The 21745-nt window shown below is 40.2% G+C and overlaps 1 protein-coding gene and 2 long non-coding RNA genes across 5 annotated transcripts in view; 2 read left to right on the top strand and 1 right to left on the bottom strand.

Annotated features, from left to right (window-relative positions):
- ATCAY (ATCAY kinesin light chain interacting caytaxin) overlaps positions 1–1949 on the top strand; it is a 45314-nt gene extending 43365 nt beyond the window's left edge. For both annotated transcript variants that reach the window (XM_051971942.1, XM_051971943.1), the window contains one exon: positions 930–1949. In XM_051971942.1, the coding sequence (XP_051827902.1) occupies positions 930–939 (10 nt within the window). In that variant the 3' untranslated portion in view covers positions 940–1949. The remainder of the gene's footprint in view (positions 1–929) is intronic.
- Positions 1–21745, bottom strand: part of LOC127544960 (uncharacterized) — a 123798-nt gene that overhangs the window by 66690 nt on the left and 35363 nt on the right. The window contains exons 3-4 of one of the 2 annotated variants that reach the window (XR_007949568.1): positions 8931–15808; positions 8800–8897 (exon numbers count right to left, since the gene is read on the bottom strand). This is a non-coding gene — a long non-coding RNA (uncharacterized LOC127544960). Of the gene's footprint in view, positions 1–8799; positions 8898–8930; positions 15809–21745 lie in introns of those variants that run through there. The other variant, XR_007949569.1, reaches the window with a different exon arrangement.
- Positions 3121–10868, top strand: LOC127544961 (uncharacterized). Its single transcript, XR_007949570.1, has 2 exons — positions 3121–8806; positions 8872–10868. It is a non-coding gene; the product is annotated as an uncharacterized LOC127544961 (long non-coding RNA).

Genomic DNA, 21745 nt, shown 5'->3' with positions numbered 1-21745 from the left:
TATACCCAGTCTAGGGTGATGGCCTGGGAAAGCACTAAGGAAAGTGAAATTGGCAAACATGATGAAAATGAAGATCAGGTTCAGGGGTCATATGGCAAAGGAAAAGATAAAATGATAAAATATTGTGATCAGAGAAAGGAATTTTGAAGTTTCTAAATATGGAAATAGAATGATGATGTCAAGATCAAAGGTGTGATTATTTCTGTGTAGGCTGCAGGAGAATAGGGGAATAGATCATGAGAATTTAGGAGTTTAAAGTTCTGGAAAGTAAGATTGTATGAGGGAATACTAATATGTATGTTGAAGACCCCTAGTACAAAATCAGGAGTTTGGATAAAGAGAAAGATTGTAAAATAGGCAATAAACATATTATGGAAAGAAGAGAAGTATCCTAGGCAGGGGTATTCTGAAGCCAGCTTACATCATTCCTCAAGAGCCAATTGTTACATTTTCATAAATTTCACTTAAATTTTATAATTTAATTTTATACCTCGGAAATCAGCAACTACCACAAGTCAGACCTTAATTTTTTGTTTTGTTGATTTCTATATGTAAGAAAGGGATAAAGTAAATATCAGTAATGCAGATTAAACTTTAAAATGTATGGTGCAGACATTGTTTTTTTTTTAATTTCTGGAGAGCTGGTTGTTAAATGGTTACCAGTATACCAAGGTCCTGGAGAGTAATAGAGAATACCACCTGGATATGGTTGGTTGATAAATCTAAATAGCATGAATCTCAAAGGAGGAGTTGCTTGGGTAAAGAAAGAGTCTGGTAGTAGCAATGAAGAGTAAGAAGTATTATAACTCCCCCTTCTATGACCAGTGAGTAGTGGAGAGAGGAGATGAGTGAAGATGGCTCCTTTTACATCCATCACTGGCTTTCTTCTTTCTTTCTAAGACTAATCAAAATTATGTTTTTTCCTCTAGCATGTCATGAATCCAAGAGCCCAGATATGGAAGCAAAGAAGGAATCCAGTTACCAGTTGCTTCCTGTCCACACCCTTCCTGGTGCCCAGCAGAGCTCATCACCCCCTCATTCTGAAAACCATCCTACCAAGGGCACCACCTCCCATCTGTCTCCGACATCTCATATACTCTACAGCTGCTTGAAAATATTTTATTTTTTTAACAGTCCAGTATTGGCACTTTTTCAAACAGGGTCACTCTCCGCTCCTCCCTCCTTTCCCACTCACCATTCCTCAAAGGGATGTGAGCAGAGAAGAAAGAAGTGGAGAGAGAATGGATCCGTCCTTATCTCCAGTAGCCTTCGTCCTGCATTCCCCAAATTAAATGATGTATGAAAGGGCAGATCAGCACATCCCATCCTTTCGCAGTTTGGTCCATGACCATTTCTTTTTAAGCATCATGTAGCCAGTGCCCCAGGCACCAAGTGACCCCCTGGCTTTCCTCTCGGTACTTAGCCAAGTACCCCACCAGTTTCTAACATGGACACTCCCCCCCAAGATGTGGCTGGGCTCTGACAAGCTCCACACACAAACTCATCTTGAGTTTCATAGATCTCTCTCCCCAAATGGATATAACCAGACAGATTCAGCTCAGCGTAGTCTTGGAGTCAGGAAGACCTAGAGCGAATCCTGCCTCTGATACATACTAGCTGTGTAACCATGGTCAAGCCGCTTAATTTTTCAGTGCTCCCAGGCCATGAATCCAGGCTGAACCAGATCTACCCAGGCTGTATGTCACCTGACCTTGAAAACTTATTCTATAAGCCTCTCCCCAAGAACTGCTACCTGGGGGGAGCAGAGAGTACTGTTTGGCTCCTATGTAGAGCTCTGCTTGAATCATGATCCTGGATCTATTGCCTGGGTCACCTTGGACAAGACACTTTGATTCTCTGGACCCTGGTTTCCTCATTTATAAAATGAGAAAGTTGCACTAAATGACCCTTCCAGTCCCACACAATTTCATCCTATGAAAAAAAAGAAAGAAAGAAAGAAAGAAAGAAAGAAAGAAGAATAGAAATAAAAGAAGACTGGAAAGAAGCTAAAAATAAATCTCGGAAGGAAGGAAGAAGGAAGGAAGGAAGGAAGGAAGGAAGGAAGGAAGGAAGGAAGGAAGGAAGGAAGGAGGAAGGAAGGAAGGAAGGAAGGAAGAAGGGAGGGAGGGAGGGAGGAAGGGAGGAGGGAGGAAGGAAGGAAGAAGGAAGAAGGAAGAAGGAAGGAAGGAAGGAAGAAAGGAAAGAAGGAAGAAAGGAAAAGAAGAAGGAAGGAAGAGAGGAAGGAAGGAAGGAAGGAAGGAAGGAAGGAAGGAAGGAAGGAAGGAAGGAAGAGAGGAAGGAAGGAAGGAAAAGAAGAAGGGAGAAAGGAAGGAAGGGAGAAAGGAAGGAAGGAAGGAAGGAAAGAAGAAGGAAGGAAGGAAGGAAGGAAGGAAGGAAGAAGGAAGGGAGAAAGGAAGGAAGGAAGGAAGAGGAAGGAAGGAAGAGAGAAGGAAGGAAGGAGGAAGGAAGGAAGGAAGGGAGGAGGGAGGAAGAGGAAGGAAGGAAGAAGGAAGGAAGGAAGAAAGGAAAGAAGAGGAAGGAAGAGAGGAAGGAAGGAAGGAAGGAAGGAAGGAGGAAGGAAGAAGAAAGGAAAGAAGAGGAAGGAAGAGGAAGGAAGAAGGAGGAAGGAAGGAAGGAAGGAAGGAAGAGAGGAAGGAAGGAAGGAAAAGAAGAAGGGAGAAAGGAAGGAAGGGAGAAGGAAGGAAGAAGGAAGGAAGAAGGAAGGAAGGAAGAAGGAAGGAAGGAAGGAAGAGAAGGAAGGAAGGAAGGAAGGAAGGGAGAAAGGAAGGAAGGAAGGAAGGAGGGAGGAAGGAAGGAAGGAAGAGAGGAAGGAAGGAAGGAAGGAAGGAAGGAAGGAGGAAGGAAGGAAGGGAGGAGGAAGGAAGGAAGAAGGAAGGAGGAGGGAGGAAGGAAGGAGAAGGAAGGAAGGAAGGAAGGAGGGAGGAAGAAGGAAGGAAGGAAGGAAGGAAGGAAGGAAGAAGGAAGGAAGGAAGGAAGGAAGAGAGGAAGGAAGAAGGAAGGAAGGAAGGGAGGAGGGAGGAAGAGAGGAAGGAAGGAAGGAAGGAAGGAAGGAAGGAAGGAAGGAGGAAGGAAGGAAGGAAGGAGGAAGGAAGGAAGAAGGAAGGAAGAGGAAGGAAGGGAGGGAGGAAGGAAGGAGGGAAGAAAGGGGAAGTAAAGGAAAGAAAAGAAAGAAGGAAGGAAGCAAGGAAGGAAAGAAAAAAAAGAACTGGGGGAAAAAAAAGCCTTGAACTGGTCCCAAAGAAGAGATTTGAGATCAGACTACCACTTAGACCTCTCCTTTCTATGGATGCCACTCCGATGGACAATTGATCACAAAGGATACCTCTTTCAATAGGGATAAACTGCCTCTCTCTTAATGTTCCTCTCAGCGAGAAACTCAGCTCTCCCCTTGCACAAAGAACCTCCTCCAGGGGTCGGCTGCTCAGAAACCAGCCCCAACAGCTTGTGTCTAGAATAGCAGGATTTCCTAACGCTGTGGAACACTCAGAATCAGAAGCCCTGAGGTCAGACCTCACTCCTTCCACTCACTCCCTGTATGTCCTGCGACAAGTTCCTTCCCCTCTTTTTTGGCCTCCGTCCCCTTCTCTGTACAATGAGGGGATTGCATGAGATGACCTTCAAGGTTCCTTCCCAATCTTCTGTGATTCTGCAGGCCCTTGGCCACCGTCCCAGGAATGCAGGTGACAGCACAAGACCCCGTGCCATTGGATGTTCGTGCCTACCTGTCCTACAGTTCAGAAAAACTTCCATTTTTCCAGCCAAGGACAATTCCTCTGAAGGGCTGTCATGTGGAGGAAGGGGTCAACTTGTTTGACTCCAGGGGTCTGAACTAGGACAAAGAAGTGACAGATGCCCGTGGGAAAGTGAATCTCAACTCAACTGCAAAAGAGAACTTTCTAACAAGAGCTGTCCACTGGCAGAGTCTTCTTCCCCAGGTCACTGAAGGAAATTAGCAAAGGCTGCTGGGTAAGACTAGATGAATTCTGGAGATCTTTCCCCAAAACCTGTGGCTCTAAGAAGCTTAGAAAAACTTAAGGGGAGACAGACAAGACAGGCAATCAACAGGTAATAATACCCTTTAAGCAATGGATGTGTGGGATACTTTGGACTCTCTTGAGCATCTCCCTTGGTCTAAGCTCTTATTGTCATTACACTCTATTCCAGGCCATCTACCTTTGCTACAAAGGATGGCAATGTTAACTAAGGAAGTTTTTCTAAACTGACTATGGCTAAGGAGTTCTCTCCAGGAACAAGGAAGACTGAGACTTGCAGAGATTTCAAGTCTAGATAATAATGATGAGCTCCAAGCACATATGAATCTTTATCTTGTCTTTTTCTAGCATCCCACTTGCTCTATACTCATTGGAAAGGATGCGGGGTCCAGAAGAACCCAGATAGTTTGCTGACCACTTTTCTTCATCAGGAGAAAAGTAGGAGGCCTGGGAAGGCCTTGGAATTGTTGAAAGGATCATGGACTGATTGGGGCCCAAACTCAGAATTTTCTCTAACTACAGCTGTTCTTCAAGCTCTAGGAATCTTAGCTGAGGACTCTGGATCAATCTAGCACCCTCACACAAGGAGCCATATCCCTGGGCTGCTGTAGCTTCATCCAATAGCTCCTCACCTTCCCCACCCCCCAAGGACAGAATACCTTTTGGAAAAAAAAAAAGGTAGGGGATGTAGGGCTGTACTACAAATTCTCTGACTCCTATTGTTTGACAAAGCTAACCCTTGGAAAAATGAAAACAAAATTATTAAGACATGCCCTTCTACCCACATTCCTAGCCCTGCCAAACTCCCAAAATGGACAAATGGTCTTTCCCTTTGCATCCCGTTCAAACATGTTGCCCTGAATCCCAAACCCCCAGAGTTGTCATTCAATGTCAAGGTTGTCAGCAACTTTGGAAAACACCCATGGTCGGTCCCAGCAAACTAACGTTGTGCAGTGGAACTGAGAGGCACATGATCTGGGGAATAGTCCTGCCTCTGCTACTGACTTGTTGGATGGACTTGAATGAGTCACTTCATCCTTGTAAAATGTGGAGATCGGCGTTCACGTCCTTTAAGGATTCTTTGTGACTTCATGTGAGCTCTGGGATTTAGTAGGCTGGAAAGAGAAAGTACTGGGCTGAGTTAAATCTCACAGTTTTCAACATGTTTTTGATACTATGAATTGCAGCCGCATGGTATAGTTGGAAAACCTTGGACTGGAACCTAGTAGACCAAGGTTTAGACTGTTCTAGCACTAATAAGTTGTGTGACTTTGTTACTTTCCCCTCTGGGTCTCAGTCTCCTCATCTATAAAATAAAGAGACCAGAGCAGATAATTGCTAAGGGCCCTCATAGTTCTGACAATCTATATTCTGAGGTCCCTTTCAGGCTTGACATTCCATATTTTATATCCTAGTATTATTCCTTTCAGCTCTGACAATCTGTTCTAAGGGCCTTCCTCCTAGCTCTGACCTTCTGTGTTTTAAAGATCTCTCAACTCTGACATTTCATGTTCTAAGGGCCCCCCCAAGTCTGACCTGTGTTATAATAAGGGCCCCTAGCTCTGACATTGTATTCTAAGAGCCCCCAGTTCTGACACTTCACGTTCTAAGGGCCCCCCAGTTCTGACATTCTGTGTTCTAAAGGCAGTTCTGACATTCTGTATTTAAGGGTCCCCAGATTTCATGTTCTAAGGGCCCTCCCAGCTCTGACATTCTGTGTTCTAAGGACTCCCAGTTCTGACATTTTATGTTCTAAGACCCCCCAGTTCTGATATTCTGTGTTCTAAGGGCAGTTCTGACATTCTGTATTTACGGGCCCCCAGATTTCATGTTCTAAGGGCCCTCCCAGTTCTCACATTCTGTGTTCTAAGGGCCCCCAGTTCTGACATTTCATGTTCTAAGGGCCCCCCAGTTCTGACATTCTGTATTCTAAAGGCAGTTCTGACATTCTGTATTTAAGGGTCCCCAGATTTCATGTTCTAAGGGCCCTCCCAGCTCTGACATTCTATCTTTTAAGGGCCCCCAGTTCTGACATTTCATGTTCTAAGGGCCCCCAGTTCTTACCTGTGTTATGTAAGGGCCCCCAATTCTGACATTTCATGTTCTAAGGCCCCCCACTTCTGACATTCTGTATTTAAGGGCCCCCAGATTTCATGTTCTAAGGGCCCTCCCAGTTCTCACATTCTGTGTTCTAAGGGCCCCCTGTTCTGACATTTCATGTTCTAAGGCCCCCCACTTCTGACAGTCTGTATTTAAGGGCCCCCAGATTTCATGTTCTAAGGGTCCTCCCAGTTCTCACATTCTGTGTTCTAAGGGCCCCCTGTTCTGATATTTCATGTTCTAAGGGCCCCCGGTTCTGATATTCTGTATTCTAAAGGCAGTTCTGACATTCTGTATTTAAAGGCCCCCAGATTTCATGTTCTAAGGGTCCTCCCAGCTCTGACATTTTATCTTCTAAGGGCCCCCAGTTCTGACATTTCATGTTCTAAGGGCCCCCAGTTCTTACCTGTGTTATGTAAGGGCCCCCAGCTCTGACATTTCATGTTCTAAGGCCCCCCACTTCTGACATTCTGTATTTAAGGGCCCCCAGATTTCACATTCTAAGGGCCCTCCCAGTTCTCACATTCTGTGTTCTAAGGGCAGTTCTGATATTCTGTATCTAAGGGCCTCCAGATTTCATGTTCTAAGAGTAGTTCTGACATTCTGTATTTAACGGCCCCCAGATTTCATGTTCTAAGACCCCCAGTTCTGACATTCTGTGTTCTAAGGGCCCCTAGTTCTGACGTCCAGTAGATCTGATACTCATTCACCAGCCTTGTCTCTCACTTTCACTAAAATCCAGTCCTTAAGAAACCACAATTCTCTCTAAGGGAATAAATCCCCAAATAACTATCCAATTAAACAAAATGATAGATTTGGGCCTAACCAAGACACTTTTTTATGCCGGCGCGCTCCACTCAAAGTGGAATGCAACCTAAGTTAGCAATCATCATTTCCTAATCTTCTCTAAGCAAGTGAACCTTCATGGGTTCCAAAAACGAGATAGGCAACAATATTCATTAAGGTTCTCGCACTCACGTGCCTAAAAAAACGACAAGGCAGCGTCAGGTAACTGTCCAACTTGTGACCACAAGCCATCATACCCTAAGAAGAGATGAAATGATTACAGCTCGAGGGAGCGTGGTGTGTGGGAGATAGGGTACCAGACTTGCTGTCCAGGAAATAGAATTCAAATTCCTCCTCAGACCTTACTAGCTATGTATCCTAGAAATTACCCTATGCCTCAGTTTCCCCATCTGTAAAATGACTTGGTTCAATAGTTTTTAAGGTCCTCCCCATCTCTAACTCTATGATTCTATGTCCCATGGTCTGTTAACAAAATGGAATCAAAGTATAGCAGGGCTGGTGTAAATGAAAATATCTACATCTAACTACTTTAACCAACTTCCTGGAAATGTAAACTGATGGATTCTGAAGGATTTCAGAAACAAAAGCCGCCTTACCTTGCCATGGCTGCCAGGGTTCTTGGGCTCTCAGAGGCTGGGCCTCTGCCCCAAGCCTGGTGAGTGCCGTCACGCCAGAAAAAGCCTGGACGGCCCATTGCTCAGCCTCACAGAATTGTCGAGAAGAAAATGTTTGGGGAACTTTAAGGGGCTATGGAATCATGATCCCAGATGGAGAAGAAGGAATATTTTGCAGGCTCTTTCCTAAGGAAGCGAACTTGGGCTCAGAGATACCATCAAAACACTGTCTAAAACCAACGATTTGAGGTTTATGGCCACAGAAATCACTAGAGACTACCTGCTATGGTAAAGAGGAGTTGAATTTGCCTCCATATAGAAAGTACCCACCCTAATGAAATCACAAATCTCTGCAATATTCTGGCCTGAGGATAAAACTTGTCAGGTTCTAGGGGCCATCCACGCTTTAAAGGCTCTTATAGGGACTTAGAACTGGACCTATAGTTAGAACATGGCCACAGAACATCCAGACCAAAAGGACCTCCAAGGCTTCTAGTCTAACCCCCCTTTTACAGTTGGGGAAACTGATGCTCAGAGATGGGGAGTGAGCTGCCTAACATCACACAGGTACAGGTATACAGGCCAGCCCTCCACATCTGAAGCTCTTTTCACTGGACCACACTGCTGTTCAGTGGCTAAAGGAATAGGACTTAGAGCATCTGTATATTGTAATTAATGCTAATTTTGTGCAAATGATCTAGTACTGTTTGATAGGATCAACTAGACTAGTTCTATGACTTTAAACATTTTAGCTTCTTTCCCAGATTTGACATCATCCCACATTTGATATTTGACATTCTGTGTTCTAAGATCCCTTCTAGCCCTCACATTTTCTATTCTAAGGACTCTCTTACATTCTATACTTGTTCTATGGTCTTCCCCACCTCTAGCATTCCCCATTCTAAAATCTTTTACAGCTATGACAGCCTACATTCTAGGTTCTAAGATCTTTTCAAGCTCTGACATCCTGTTTTAACATTTTGTATTCTAAGATTCTTCCCAGCTCTGACATTCTGTGTTCTAAGAGCCCTCTCAGCCCTGACATTCTCTGTTCTGTCTTCCCAGCTCTGATATTCTTGTTCTAAGTCCTCCCAGCCCTGACATTCTCTGTTTTAAGTGTCCTCCCAGCTCTGACATCCCCTGTTCTAAGGGCTCTCTCAGCCCTGACATCCCCTGTTCTAGGGCCCTCCCAGCTCTGACATCCCCTGTTCTAGGGCCCTCCCAGCTCTGACATCCCCTGTTCTAAGGGCTCTCTCAGCCCTGACATCCCCAGTTCTAGGGCCCTCCCAGCTCTGACATCATGTGTTCTAAGGGCCCTCCCAGCTCTGACATCCCAGGTTCTAAGGGCCCTCCCAGCTCTGACCTCCCGGGTTCTAAGGGCCCTCCCAGCTCTGACCTCCCGGGTTCTAAGGGCTCTCCCAGCTCTGACATCCCCTGTTCTAAGGGCCCTCCCAGCCCTGACCTCCTGAGTTCTAAGGGCCCTCCCATCTCTCACATTCTCTGTTCTAAGGCTTTCTACAACTATGACTTTCTACATTCTAGGTCCTAAAATTCTTTCTAGCTTTCCCTGTTCCAACACCTTGTATTCTAAGGTAGCTTCCAATTCTGACACTCTGTGTTCTAACAGCCCTCCCAACTCTGACAAGCTGTTTTCCTGTTGCTGGCAGACAATGGTTTCCATAGTTGGGTAGATATTTCTCCTTCTTAAAGGGAAATACTTTTGAGGAAGGCTTTCACAGTACCATGGACATTCAGAATTATTCCCCATAAACACAAAGCCCACCCACCTCAGCTGGCTCTGGATTGGGAGATAACCAGTTACATCCACCACCCTACCCCAACGTGCTGTCCCCTCCTGTTGATAGGTCACTGCATGGAATTTAAATGTCAGTTGTATAATGTATATACTGTATATTGGAAAGTCTAATGTGTAAGGGAAGGCTGAAGCCTATAATTTTTTTTAAATGTGTCCTTACGTAACAGTATCCATTTTTTATATCACTTCGATGTTTACAAGCACTTTTTGCCTCCTCAGACCTATGAGGTAAGGGTTGCCAGGATCGTTAGTCCCCATGTAGTGAGGGTCAGAGTTACTGTGATTTTCCAGGCGCTCACAAATGGTAAGTGGTCTAGCTAAGTTTCCAATCCAAGTTTTGTGAAATCTGGCCCTCCACTAGATGTAGCAAGATCAGAATTAACCCCCCTCTGTGATCCTGGGCAATTCACTTCCTTTCTCTGATCTCAGTTTTTTCCTCTGTATAATGGGGAAGTTGGACTAATTGACCTCCAAGGTCCCTCCTTACATGAGCCTATGGTTCTCTCCACAATAGCTCACAATTAGAGCCCTTAAGGTTTACAAAGCATTTATTTTCTTCACACACACACACAAAAAAAAATGTGATTTTGGTCATATAAGTCCCATCCCATTTGATAAATAAGGATACAGAGTCCTAGAGAGGTAAATGACATTTTAAAGTGATCTGAGAGTTTTTATATAACCATGATTTATTTGAGATAGTCCAGAATTCCATAATTTGACTAGAGGTTGTGGGAGAGACCAGAGTTGCCTTTCATGATCTCAAGCAAGTGGTAAAACTTAAATATCCTTAAACTTCTCCTTAACAAACAAGAGATGAGCAAATAATATTAGCTGAGATTTCTTTAATACTCTCTGGTCTAAAAGCACTTTCCTCACCATTGTCTGTTTTACATATGAGGAAACTGAGGTCGCCATAGCTGCCCGGTTAGAAAGGGTACTTAAGAAATTCCACATTTGGTCAGATCAGTGACCCATTCATTGAGGTATTTAGGGGCTATTCTGTTTTTAGGTTAAAAAAAAGAAAGGCACAGAATGACCCAAAATGATTGGTTGGTTGGTTATTGTCCCTAGTTCTTGAAAAGGGCCAAAATAACAATCTATGTTAGAGTCAAGTTGCAGTGTGTCCAACTGTGGCCAGTCAAATTTGTGCAGAAATTTGGGTACAAATAACCCATGTGAACATTTATGGAGGATTCTCTAACATTTGCACATCTCACATCTTACCCAAGGTGATAGGCTTGGGATCACGGGGTCAAAAGAGTAGAAAGAAACTTAGAAGTCATTTAGTCCAACCTCCCTCATTTTACAGATGAGAAAACTTGTCCAGATAGAAGTTTGGCAAGTAGGAGTGAGAATGAGGAAAATTAAAAAGGAGTAAAATGTCTTTATTCCCTTTCCCCCAGCTTCCCTCTCCTTGACCCAGTTCTCCACTTCCTTGACCTCTTGTACATTCTTCTTATGCCTCCTTCTGTACAAATTAAGAAAATCTTAATAAATATTTGCTGAACATTCTAAGCCGTGCCCTTAAAGGCTATAGGGAAGAGGGTGGCTTGGCTCTTGCATTTACTCTGCTGAACGTTTCCTCCCCATACACAAAATGAAGAAACAGTTCATCAGTCCTGTGGGATGTCTAGCTGTTTTTCAAGTCACAACTTAGGCTCTCTGTCTGGTAAGAGCTGACTAATGCTTAGGAGAAAAGCTTTAGGAACCAACCTCCCAAACCCAAAGCTATCAGATCTCCTCTCCTCATATCTTCCCCAAGATCTATCCAAACATGAGTGACAAGCAGCCCATCACCACTCCCCTACCCCAGGAGGTAAATGGGATATGATTAAAAAAAAAAAAAAAAAGAAACTTCATTTTGGTACTTTGCAGTATTAGTCTCTTACCCCAAACACCATGGATATCCCAATCCTTTCTAGATAGAGAATTGTTCTTTCATTTAAGAATCAAACTCTTAAGTCCCATTGGCAGCTGGTGGTTAAATGGAGAGAGTGTTGGTCCTAATGCCAGGAAGACCTAAGTTCAAATCCAACCTCAGTTGCTTATTGGCAAGTCACATAATCGCTATTTAACTCAGTTTTCTCAACTGTATAGTGGGCATAATAATAGTTCCCAAAGTTACTGTAAGGATCAAATCAGATAATATTTGCAAAACATACTTATCATGACGCCTGTACATATATATATATATAAAGTCCATATTCTCTTCCCTTTACCCCAATCCCATCTCAGTTAGCCCAGTTTCCAGGTCTGAAATGAAGTTTGTTTGAGATGGAACATTGGATCTCTCAAGGAACTGGAATTCAAGTAGGATAGGATAGTAGCTAAGAAACCTCAGATGAGAATGGAAAAAATCTGCTAAAAATAGAAAATAGCACCAAGTCCAACATTGTACAGGAAAGACAGTATGGTATAATGGGGCAGAGAATGCTGGACTTGACATCAGAAGTGTCCAAATCTCTGCTCTGCTATCTACTCGATGGGTAAAGTTGAACAAGTCACTTTCCCCCAGTTTTCAATTTCCTTGTCTGTAAAATAAAGGGGTTAGTCTTAATGATCTCTGAAGTTCTTTTAAATGTTATGATCCTAATGTATAGCAGGACTATAACCAAAACATTTCACTAAATTGTCTTTAAAAAAAGTTGAAATAATTCAACAGAGAAATATGGATAGACAATGCAACTGAAATAGAAAATGAATGAATGAAAAAGCATTTATTGAGCACTTTTTACTAGAGGCCAAATGTTACATTAAGCATTGTAGATACAAATACAAAAAGCAAGGTGTTTACATTTTAATAGGGATAGACAACACAAATATAGGTGAGTAGTGGCCAGAGAGTGGTATTTTGGGAAATCACAGGAATGATGAGTGACGTCATAGGGCAATTGATTGACATGATGTTTTAGAAACGAAAGTGTTCATTTAAAAAGTTCCCAGAGGTAGAGGTGCTGGAAAGCCAGGAAGCTTATGGGGAGGTTCTGGAGCACATTGTGAAGAGGGAAGGAGATGATGAATCTGGCTTTAAGTAAATGTGATAAGTTCTCATCCATCAAGAAAACCCCCATCCATCAGGACTGTGGTGCTCAGAAGAAATTCAGAAAAATCACAAAAATGGGGAAAAAAATCAAAAATAGGGAGGGGAAAGTCATGTACCTGGATAACAGGATTAGAAGAAGAGGCATCAGTATTATTGGTGTCCCAGAACACCCCCCAAAAAAGATAAGAATTTTATCACTATTTTTGAGGAAATCAGATATTCTAATAGATCTAGAATTTTATTGGTGTGGGTATTTCCTTCACTACTACAGACTTCTCCAGGCCTTCTCATCTTATGTTATTCTCATTCTTTCATGTCTTTTCATAAATGATAACATTGGATTATAATTTAATAGGTCTGACCTGAACCACAGGGACCTGAGATGGCCCACGTTTCAGGTATATATTTAGACAGATATGAGCTGATCTGGAATCTGGCCTACCATGTCTCCAGGGAAACTGTGATTTCCTGCTTTGGGCAGAGCAGAAAAGCTGGGCACTCCTCAACTCTCCTATTTCCAAGAGAGATATTGGTCTCAAATTATACCTATCTACTCCATGTCAGGTGTTTACAGTTTAGAGACAGAATACTCTTTTCAGAGTTCAGGATAAAGTCAGTTCCTTTGATGATTCAACAGAGAAGGGTAATAGTTTACTTTTGCCAGCTTAACTCTCTCTTATCAAATGTTTATAAAATAAAAGACAATCACAGATAGCAAGCAAATATAGTTATCCAAGCAAGCAGTAAAGCAGAAGTAAGGAAGGGTATCTGTTAGGGTAGATTATAGCATATACATGAGAAAATGGGCTCTTCAATTTAAGAGCAAAATCAGACCTCTGTTCAACCAGGACAAGGATTCAGAGGCATCTAATCCAACTCTTTGGTTTTACAAATAAGGAACTGGGACCAAGCAAGGTTAAGGGGCTTTTCTAAGGTTTCACAGATAATAAGTAGCAGACCAGAATTCAAAGTCAGACTCTGAGATTCAAAATGCTAGAGCATCCACTTTGGTTCTTTTCATATTTGGGAGATATCAGTGAAGCACTCCGTCTGAACTGAATGCAATTCTCACATATACAAATATATATATATCAATTATATACCAAGTTATATACCAATTTGTGGGATTGGGTCAAGGAAAAACATAACATGTTCACATGCTGAAATTGATAGAAAAAGTAATTGAGATTTCAGCAGTCAACTATGAGAATATTATAACCAAGCAAAAAAGATAGATAAGAAATATTACTAACTTAAACAGATTGTTAACTCTAGCTATCTTTAAGAGAGAAAAAGAAGATAGAGAAAGAAGGAGAAAAAGATATAGGTAAAGAAGAAGGGATAAAGGAAGGGAGAGAGATGGGGGAGGGAGACAAACAGGGAGGGGGAGGGAGAAAGAAAAAGACACAGAAAATTTAATCGAAAAAGCAGGGAAATATACATTTCTCAAATACACACTGAAAGGCTCACAAAAATCATGTTCTTCAGCACATAAGAAGTGCTAGATAAATTTAGAAAGCAAGACACATAATATATTGCAGACTTCTGAAATCAAAGTGGAAATACTTTAATCATTCATTGGATCCATGATCCAATGGCTAGTGGCTAGTATCCCCACCAGAGAAGATCAAGTCCATTTGTTCTTACTCTTTTTGTGCAATTCTTGTCCATTATCCATCACCATGTCTTCCATCTGTTGCACCCCTTATTCCCAGCTGGAGCAGCTATCTTCTGGACCTGATCCAGATTCAGTATCTTCCCTCTCTCCTTCCTGTTGATCCATCCAGCTTTGGATCTTGGTCCTGTGATTTGACTTTCTGATTGATGAGTGAGCACAAACTCATCTAACTCGTTCTGCCTAATTGACCCCAGGCTCTGTGTTACATAATATTTAATCATCCACCCATCATCTGGCCACCCCTCTGCCACAGTGGATACCCTCTCACCTCTTACTCGGGCAGGACCTCCTTACACCCATTGCTCTGGGCACAGTATTAAATTAATATTACCATTGCTTCTGGAAAGGGCCTCCTTAACTACCCCTGTGATTCCCCACACCACAGAACTCTTCCCTGCCCACCACTCTTGTCTTTCCCATTAGAGAGTCCTGCTCCTTGAGGCAGGACTTTCTTTACTTTTTATTTGTATTCCCTATACCTTGTACAGTTGGCACATGGTAAAAACTTAGTAAATGTTTTTCCATTTATTCATCCCCCTAAATCCTCCATAGAGGATCTAACTAACATATTCAGGGCATTCTCTCTGTTTTTTTGTTTTTCAATATTTTGTGGACATCAGTACAGAGCTCAGGCTGTTCAACTGCTTCCTTTCCCTTTTCTACCTAATCAGCCAGCTCCTTTTCTCCTCATTCCTGTTATTGATTGTTGGAATCCTTACTAACTGCTAACTAATTAGAGTGGATCTAATCTTACAAGAAGATTTTGGCCAGAACCTGAAACAAGGTGTGAACTCCCTTGAAGTTAAAAAGTTTACTTTGTGAAGCTGGCATACTTGTGAACTCCAATGAGTAAAGGTGTGAACACAAGCCTTGTATTAATTAGTTCTACTTAGTACCTTGTTTCAGGTTCTGCCCAAAATCTTCTTGTAAGATTAGATCAACTCTAATTAGTTAGCAGTTAGTAAGGATTCCAACAATTGATGGAGTCCTCGATATCACTCTTCCCTCACAAGTCATGATCAGTAATAAGACCACAAACTGCTTGAATCCATCATTTGTCTTTTTAAAAAATATTTTATTGTTGTTCTTTTGCTACATAATTGTTACCTCATCTCTGACCCTAATAGAATCCTTCTTTGTTGAATCAATAAAAACAAATCAATATATTAGCCACCTCTGAAAATGTAAGCGTCATTCCACATGTAGAGCCCAGCGGACCTGTGTGCTGAGAGGCAGGAGCATGATCCCCAAAGCATCCATCCTCCCATCATCCCTGGACCTTCCATTGAGAAAAGTGTTGGAGTCTTCCAATGTTGCTTCTCTTTACGTTATTATGTTATCATGCAAATTGTTCTCCACATCAGTTTGTACAAATTGAGTTGTCTCTGAACGTCCTCAGATTTAATATCCCATTGCATTCACGTGCTACAGAGGTCAACTAGATGGTACAGTGGATAAAGCGCCAGGTCTAGAGTCAGAAAAATTCATCTTCATGAGTCTGGCCTCAGATACTTACCATTTGAGTGACTCTAAGCAAATCACTTCATCCTGCTTGCCTTAGTTTCCTCATCTGTAAAATGAGCTGGAGAAGGACATGGCCCATTCCGGTATCTTTGCCAAGAAAACCTCAAAAGGGGTCATGAAGAGTTGGACATGACTCAGAAATGACTGAAAAGTCTTTCTGTTGCTGTTGGATCATCTGTTGTAGTTCATCTGTGATTGTCTGTGATTCCACTAGAAAGAAATAATAATAATACGAACAAAAGGCATTGGCTTACATGGAAATCACCAATTTACCCAACAAGGAGAATATTAATGAATAATTTGTAAAAATAATAACAAATTACATAAATGGCAACATGACACATATGACCAAACCAATAATTAGTGGCAAAGTTATGCACTAAATGCATAGATCAAGAAATTTTTTTAAAAGGGAAATTAAATTAATTGAATCCACATTTAGAGAAACTAGAAAAGGCAGAAACTAATAAATGAAATGAAAGCAGAAGACAGGAAATTTTTATTATAAGGGGAGAAATTAATAAAAATAAACATATCCCTGTGTTGGAATCTTTACAAACTGCTAACTAATTAGAGTTGATCTAATCTTACAAGAAGATGTTTTGGGCAGAACCTGAAACAAGGTACTAAGTAGAACTAATTAGTACAAGGCTTGTGTTCACACCTTTACTCATTGGAGTTCAATGAGTTCACACCTCCCTTGAAGCTCTTTGGGCCAGAGAGCACTATGGGAGAAAACCCATAATCCCTCTCTCTCGTATCCCACAATTCATCCCTCTTGTATAAAAGAAACAGACAGAAGCTACAAGTCGAGATTTCAGCGGAATTATGCCAGAAGCCCTCTCTCCGAGATCAGAACCTTTGGATTTGAAGATATTTGGAGGGCTCTAAGCTAAACCGGCTGTGTTTTGAGAAGAACAAGAACTCCAACATTTGAACTCCAACATTTTGGCGCCCTGAACGTAGGGCTAACAGACCCCTCAGGGGATTTCAGTGGAAAAGCTACGATCCTGATTCCAGTGGAAAAGACCCTTCAACCCAGAAATTAGGGTGAGTACAACAAAGAAATTTTGTTAAAAGAGTTAAAGTAGAATTTCAGCTAAGATGAGACAGATATTTAGAAAACAGCCTGCTTCTGTTCAAGGAAAATGTTTAGAGAGCATTGTCAAAATTATGGAAAGCCAAGTTTACAACAAATCACTGAACTTTTACAAATTGTAAAGGACATATGTCCTTGTTTCTCTCTGGAAAAGGAATTAGGTTTAAATGAATGGAAATTGGTTGGAGAGGATCTTTGTCAATTCTATAATAAAAATGGGCCTAACTCAATAGTTAATACATATAATGTAATACAATTGGCTATAAGAAGTTATTTAAGTGATAGAATGATGAAAAGGAAAGTACAGGAGGAAGAAGTGCCAACTTTTTACTAGGTGAAAAGGAGGACGAATCAGATGAGAATGGAGTTAATTACAATTCTGAGTGTGATACTTCACAGCAGGAGGAATTAGGTGATTCCACATCTCATGACCCTCCCCCCGCAATTAACCCTTCCTGGGTGGAACAAGGGGAGGGAGAGAGACAGAAACACAGTCAACTTCTCCTGTAAAGCAGAATCTGACAAGATTAGAAAAAGCATTAATTAAAGCAAAAAATGAAGGAGAAGATATATCTGATTTTATAAATGCATATCCTGTGATTGAAGAGTTCAACTTTTCAGGACAAAAAGAGAGAAGATACACTCCTTTTAATTTGGGAAAAATTAAAGATTTGAAAAAGGGTTGCACTCTTTATGGGGCTACATCATCTTATGTGAAGATCTAAATTCTCTCTTTCCCACTTTTTCTCCTTCCTCATTATCACTGAAAAAAGAAGAAAAACAAAACCCGTTTTACAAACACATATGGTCAAGCAAAATATATTCCCACAATGACTAGGTCCAAAAATATATACGTATATACTATATGCTTTTAATATCTCAGAAATATTTTTACAATACTTGGGCTATCTTATCTATAGTTCAATAGAGAACTAATAAAAAACATACAGAATACTAAATGTTAAAAAAAAAAACAAGCAAAATATATTATTAGTTCCAAAATTATATATGTATACATATACTTACAGCTAAGTGGAACTTATCCTAGGAATTCAATAATGATTCAAAATTAAGAAAAATAAGAAAATAATCAATCATATCAATAAGAAAAACTATTGAGGGTATACCATTACACAAAATGTAAAATATAATGTAATACTCATTTATGATTTCTAAAAATGTTTTTTAAAAAGTATGAGAATATAAATTTTTTTCTTTAAAAAGATAATTATCTATGAAACCAAGAATTAACATTACATGGAAAAAATTTAGAAGTAGTCTCATGAAAAAAAAAAATTAACAGCATGATTGCCCACTTTCACTGCTTGAATTTAACTTCTACTCCAATACATTGATAGATCCATAACCTCATTGAGACAGGTCCTGCTTCATCTGTGTGCATTACAATCTAGCCACATCTTTTCATATGTTGCAATCCTTGTCCCTAGCTTTCCAAAGATGATTCATGGACCATCTACCAACATGGCTAAGGTCTTCCTCTGGTTCTTTTAACATTTTTATTATCAATATACTAATATTACAGTCATAGACAGACAGTCCCTAACTTAGACTATCTACTTGTCATTAGTGCTGTTCAACTCATCAGTTCATCCTTTTTTTCCAGTTATCTTTGAGGTTTTTTAAAATCAATTCCCCCAAGCAAGTCATCCTTGATAATATATAGAAGTCTGCTTATACCACCATTAATTTTTTCCATTGGCCTTTGGGCCCCTAATATATATATATATTAAGGTTCTATTATTTGCATCTTTTGAGCATCTTCAGAAAGATTTTCATGACAACAGGAATTTGGGGTCATTGAAAAGACAACACAAGCTTCCAAGTATGATCCAGGTATCCTTTTCCCATTGAACTCTGTACCTTTATTATTGACCATTGTCAGAACCAAACTAACATACATATATTAATAGAAAATTACTTGCTTTTCCAATTAATTTAAAATAATCTAGAAAATATGCATTTTTCATCCATTTGATTTTTCCTGTATAGATTTCTTGTATAGTCTCTTTTAAATGACAATGGGTCTCACTAAAAAGACTTTGGACTGTTCTGGAGTCCATTCAGTACAATATCATTCTCAAACAGAATTTCTCCTACATAGAATTCCTCCAACATTAAAATAGTTACCTTCTGTTTTAATTTTGCATAAGATATCTGCCATGACATTAATGAACATGTCTTCCTGTCTGATTCTTCACTTGATGTTTAAACACAGAAAGGTCATTAAACAAAATTATCTGGATAGTTGCATCTATCATGTAATGAGTTTAACATATATATAATAGACTCCTTGTGAAAAGAGAACCTTTAAAGTTTTCTACCAAATCTCATGGATTTTTAATTTTTCTTGTTTTTCTTTAGTATTCATTAAACAATAAACAGGAAATCCACGCAAGAATACTCAGATACAGGGAAGACTACAATTATGGTTGGTAAGACAGCCCAATGAGCTGATTCTCCAGTTTATATAGCTGAGACAGAGAATGGACAGTAAGATGGGCTCAGAAATGAACAGTAAGGGGAGAACAGACTGGATTGCCTTTGAACTTTCTCAAAGCAGGGTTTTTAATAATACTAAGTTTTCCTGTGAAACAAAGATCTATTTTTTAACTTCAATATTATTCCAACGATCTATCTGCAAAGCACAGAATACCTCCAAAGACTTAAAGTTATAGGTTTATAAAGTTAAAGGGCAATGGTTGGAGTAACAGTAGGTAGAATTCTAATCCTTCTTGAGTCTAGTAACTCCCTCTGTTAGTCATTTCTATTTATCCTATATATAGCTTTATATATTTATACACATATATATAATTTGTTTGTTGTCTTCTCCATTAAACTGTAAGCTCTTTCAAGACAGGGATCATCTTTTGCTTCTTTCTGTATCCCCAATGATTAGAGGAGAAAAACACTTTTATTGCTAATAATTAGGGAATAACTGAAAAATTCACGGTTTGTCAATATAATAAAATAATATTATACCATTCAAAGTTTCAAATATGAGAAACATAAAGACATCTAAAAGTCTCACTTTTAAGATTATCTTCTCTCTATCTTGCCTATAATGAGTCATTTACAAGTTGTCTCTTTTATTAGATTATAAAGTACTTGAGGTCAGGTATTTTTTTTTTTTTTTGCTTTTCATTGTATCTCTAGCATTTAACACATCTGTTAGTCAGTCAACAAATATTTATGAAGCTACTATACTGTAAATGCTTAATAAATGCTTGTTGACTGCCTGAAATAATGCAAATCAAATAAACAATTTTCAAACTGCAAGAATAGTATTGCCCTAGATTAGGACTGACTAAAAAGTAACAAAACTTTGAATGCATAGACAAAAAAGGAGTTGGAAAAATGAAAAGCCTAATAAATAAGTCATTGTTTGGGAAAACATATATCCTCCTAAATATGTCGTGCCTGATTGCATATGATAACGCTTATTATATTTCTTGCCTTCTCAATGAGTTGGGGAGGAGGTAAAGCGGAAGAGAGAAATTGAAATTGACAAAAAAAATTATTTTTTTTCATCTTGTACAATTCTTGTGCTCCTAAATAAGAGTTGTTTTGCCATGTCCTCCTGGAAATCCTCTGTAGGGTGCCTATTGAATATGCTTGTGATCTTTCTTTAGATGTTTTAATACTGAGTCCATTTTTTAATATCCTCTTTTAAGACAAAAAAAAGTCAATAATTCTGATTAGATTCTTAAGATGATAACAAATGCACTCAACTAGAGATCAATTGCTAGCAGATCACTGGTCCTCTCTGAGCCTCAGTTTTCTCATCTTTAAAATGGCCATAATGACATTTGCCTTGCGTATTTCCCAGGGTTGTTGAAAGGAAAGAAGTTTGTAAATCCTGAAGCCCTAGATAAATGAGAGGTAGTCGTATTATAAGTGATGCTATTGTTGAAGATTTTCTTGACTTGCTCCTTCCCCAAATTACTTTGTTTGAATTCATTGAATTTCTTATTATTTATAATTTTTTTAATTTTTAGAAAAAAACAAAAATACCTGCATTGTGGTTTAGATCCCACCACTAAATGATTCTAATTTAATTACGTCATTTCCCCTGGCTTATTTTCCTCCATTTTTACCTCAGTAAAACGGCGCAATTGGACAACATGACGGTCAAGGTCTCCCTTCCAGCTCTCACTGTGGGGTTTGCATCAGGGAGAAGGACAATCAGAATTGGGAGAGGGGAGCAGGAAGGTGTCGAGGATGCAGCTCTCAGAGGTATAGAGGAAAGACCCTGTCCCCATCCCCACTCCATACTAAGGAGATCTGGCTGCTAGAGACCAAATCCTTCCAGAGGGTCTGGGCCGAGGAGGAGCTGCCAGGGGAAAAGGTTTGCTCAGCCTTGACCTTTTGGCTCAACCTGGCAATCAACCTGATCCGGTAGAAGGGTTTGCCAAAGCATATTTTCCTTTTAAAAAGGAGTGTCCCCATGAGCCCAGAGAGTAAATTTCCTTATTGTTTTTCCTGCTTCTCTGATGCCCTTATATGTAAAACATTATTCTCTGGGGGTGGGGGTAAGGGATTCATCTATAATGCAGGCTGCTTATTTGCAGAGCTGGAAGGGAGCCCAGATGGCACCTGATCCAGCCATGTAAGCAGAGAAGAGAGGGAGTTTGGTTCCTCTCATGTTAATTTTAGTGGGGATAGAGAAAGGGACTGGATCTGTGGTTTTGTTGGTATTGGAAACATTCTGATGAGGAAATTCCTTCTATCCACATATGTGATACTTCTTACAGCCTTAGAGAGTTAGCTGGAACAATGGGAAATTAAGTGTCTTACCTGAGGACCAGTACCTGTCAGAAGCAGGTTTTGAATTCAGGTCTTCCTGGACTCCACTTTACCATACTGCCTTTCTTTTTTTCTTTTTATTAATTATTTTATTTTTCTGAGTATACATGTTATAACTTTTTAAATTTACATTTCTTTATGAATCATGTTAGGAGAGAAAAAATGGAACAAAAGGGGGAAATCACGACAGAGAGGGGAAAAAAAACAGAAAAAAGAAGAGAACA

This window comes from Antechinus flavipes, chromosome 1 (genome assembly GCF_016432865.1).
Source record: "Antechinus flavipes isolate AdamAnt ecotype Samford, QLD, Australia chromosome 1, AdamAnt_v2, whole genome shotgun sequence".
Taxonomy (NCBI): Eukaryota; Metazoa; Chordata; class Mammalia; order Dasyuromorphia; family Dasyuridae; genus Antechinus; species Antechinus flavipes.
This window is presented reverse-complemented; position numbering and strand designations above follow the sequence as displayed.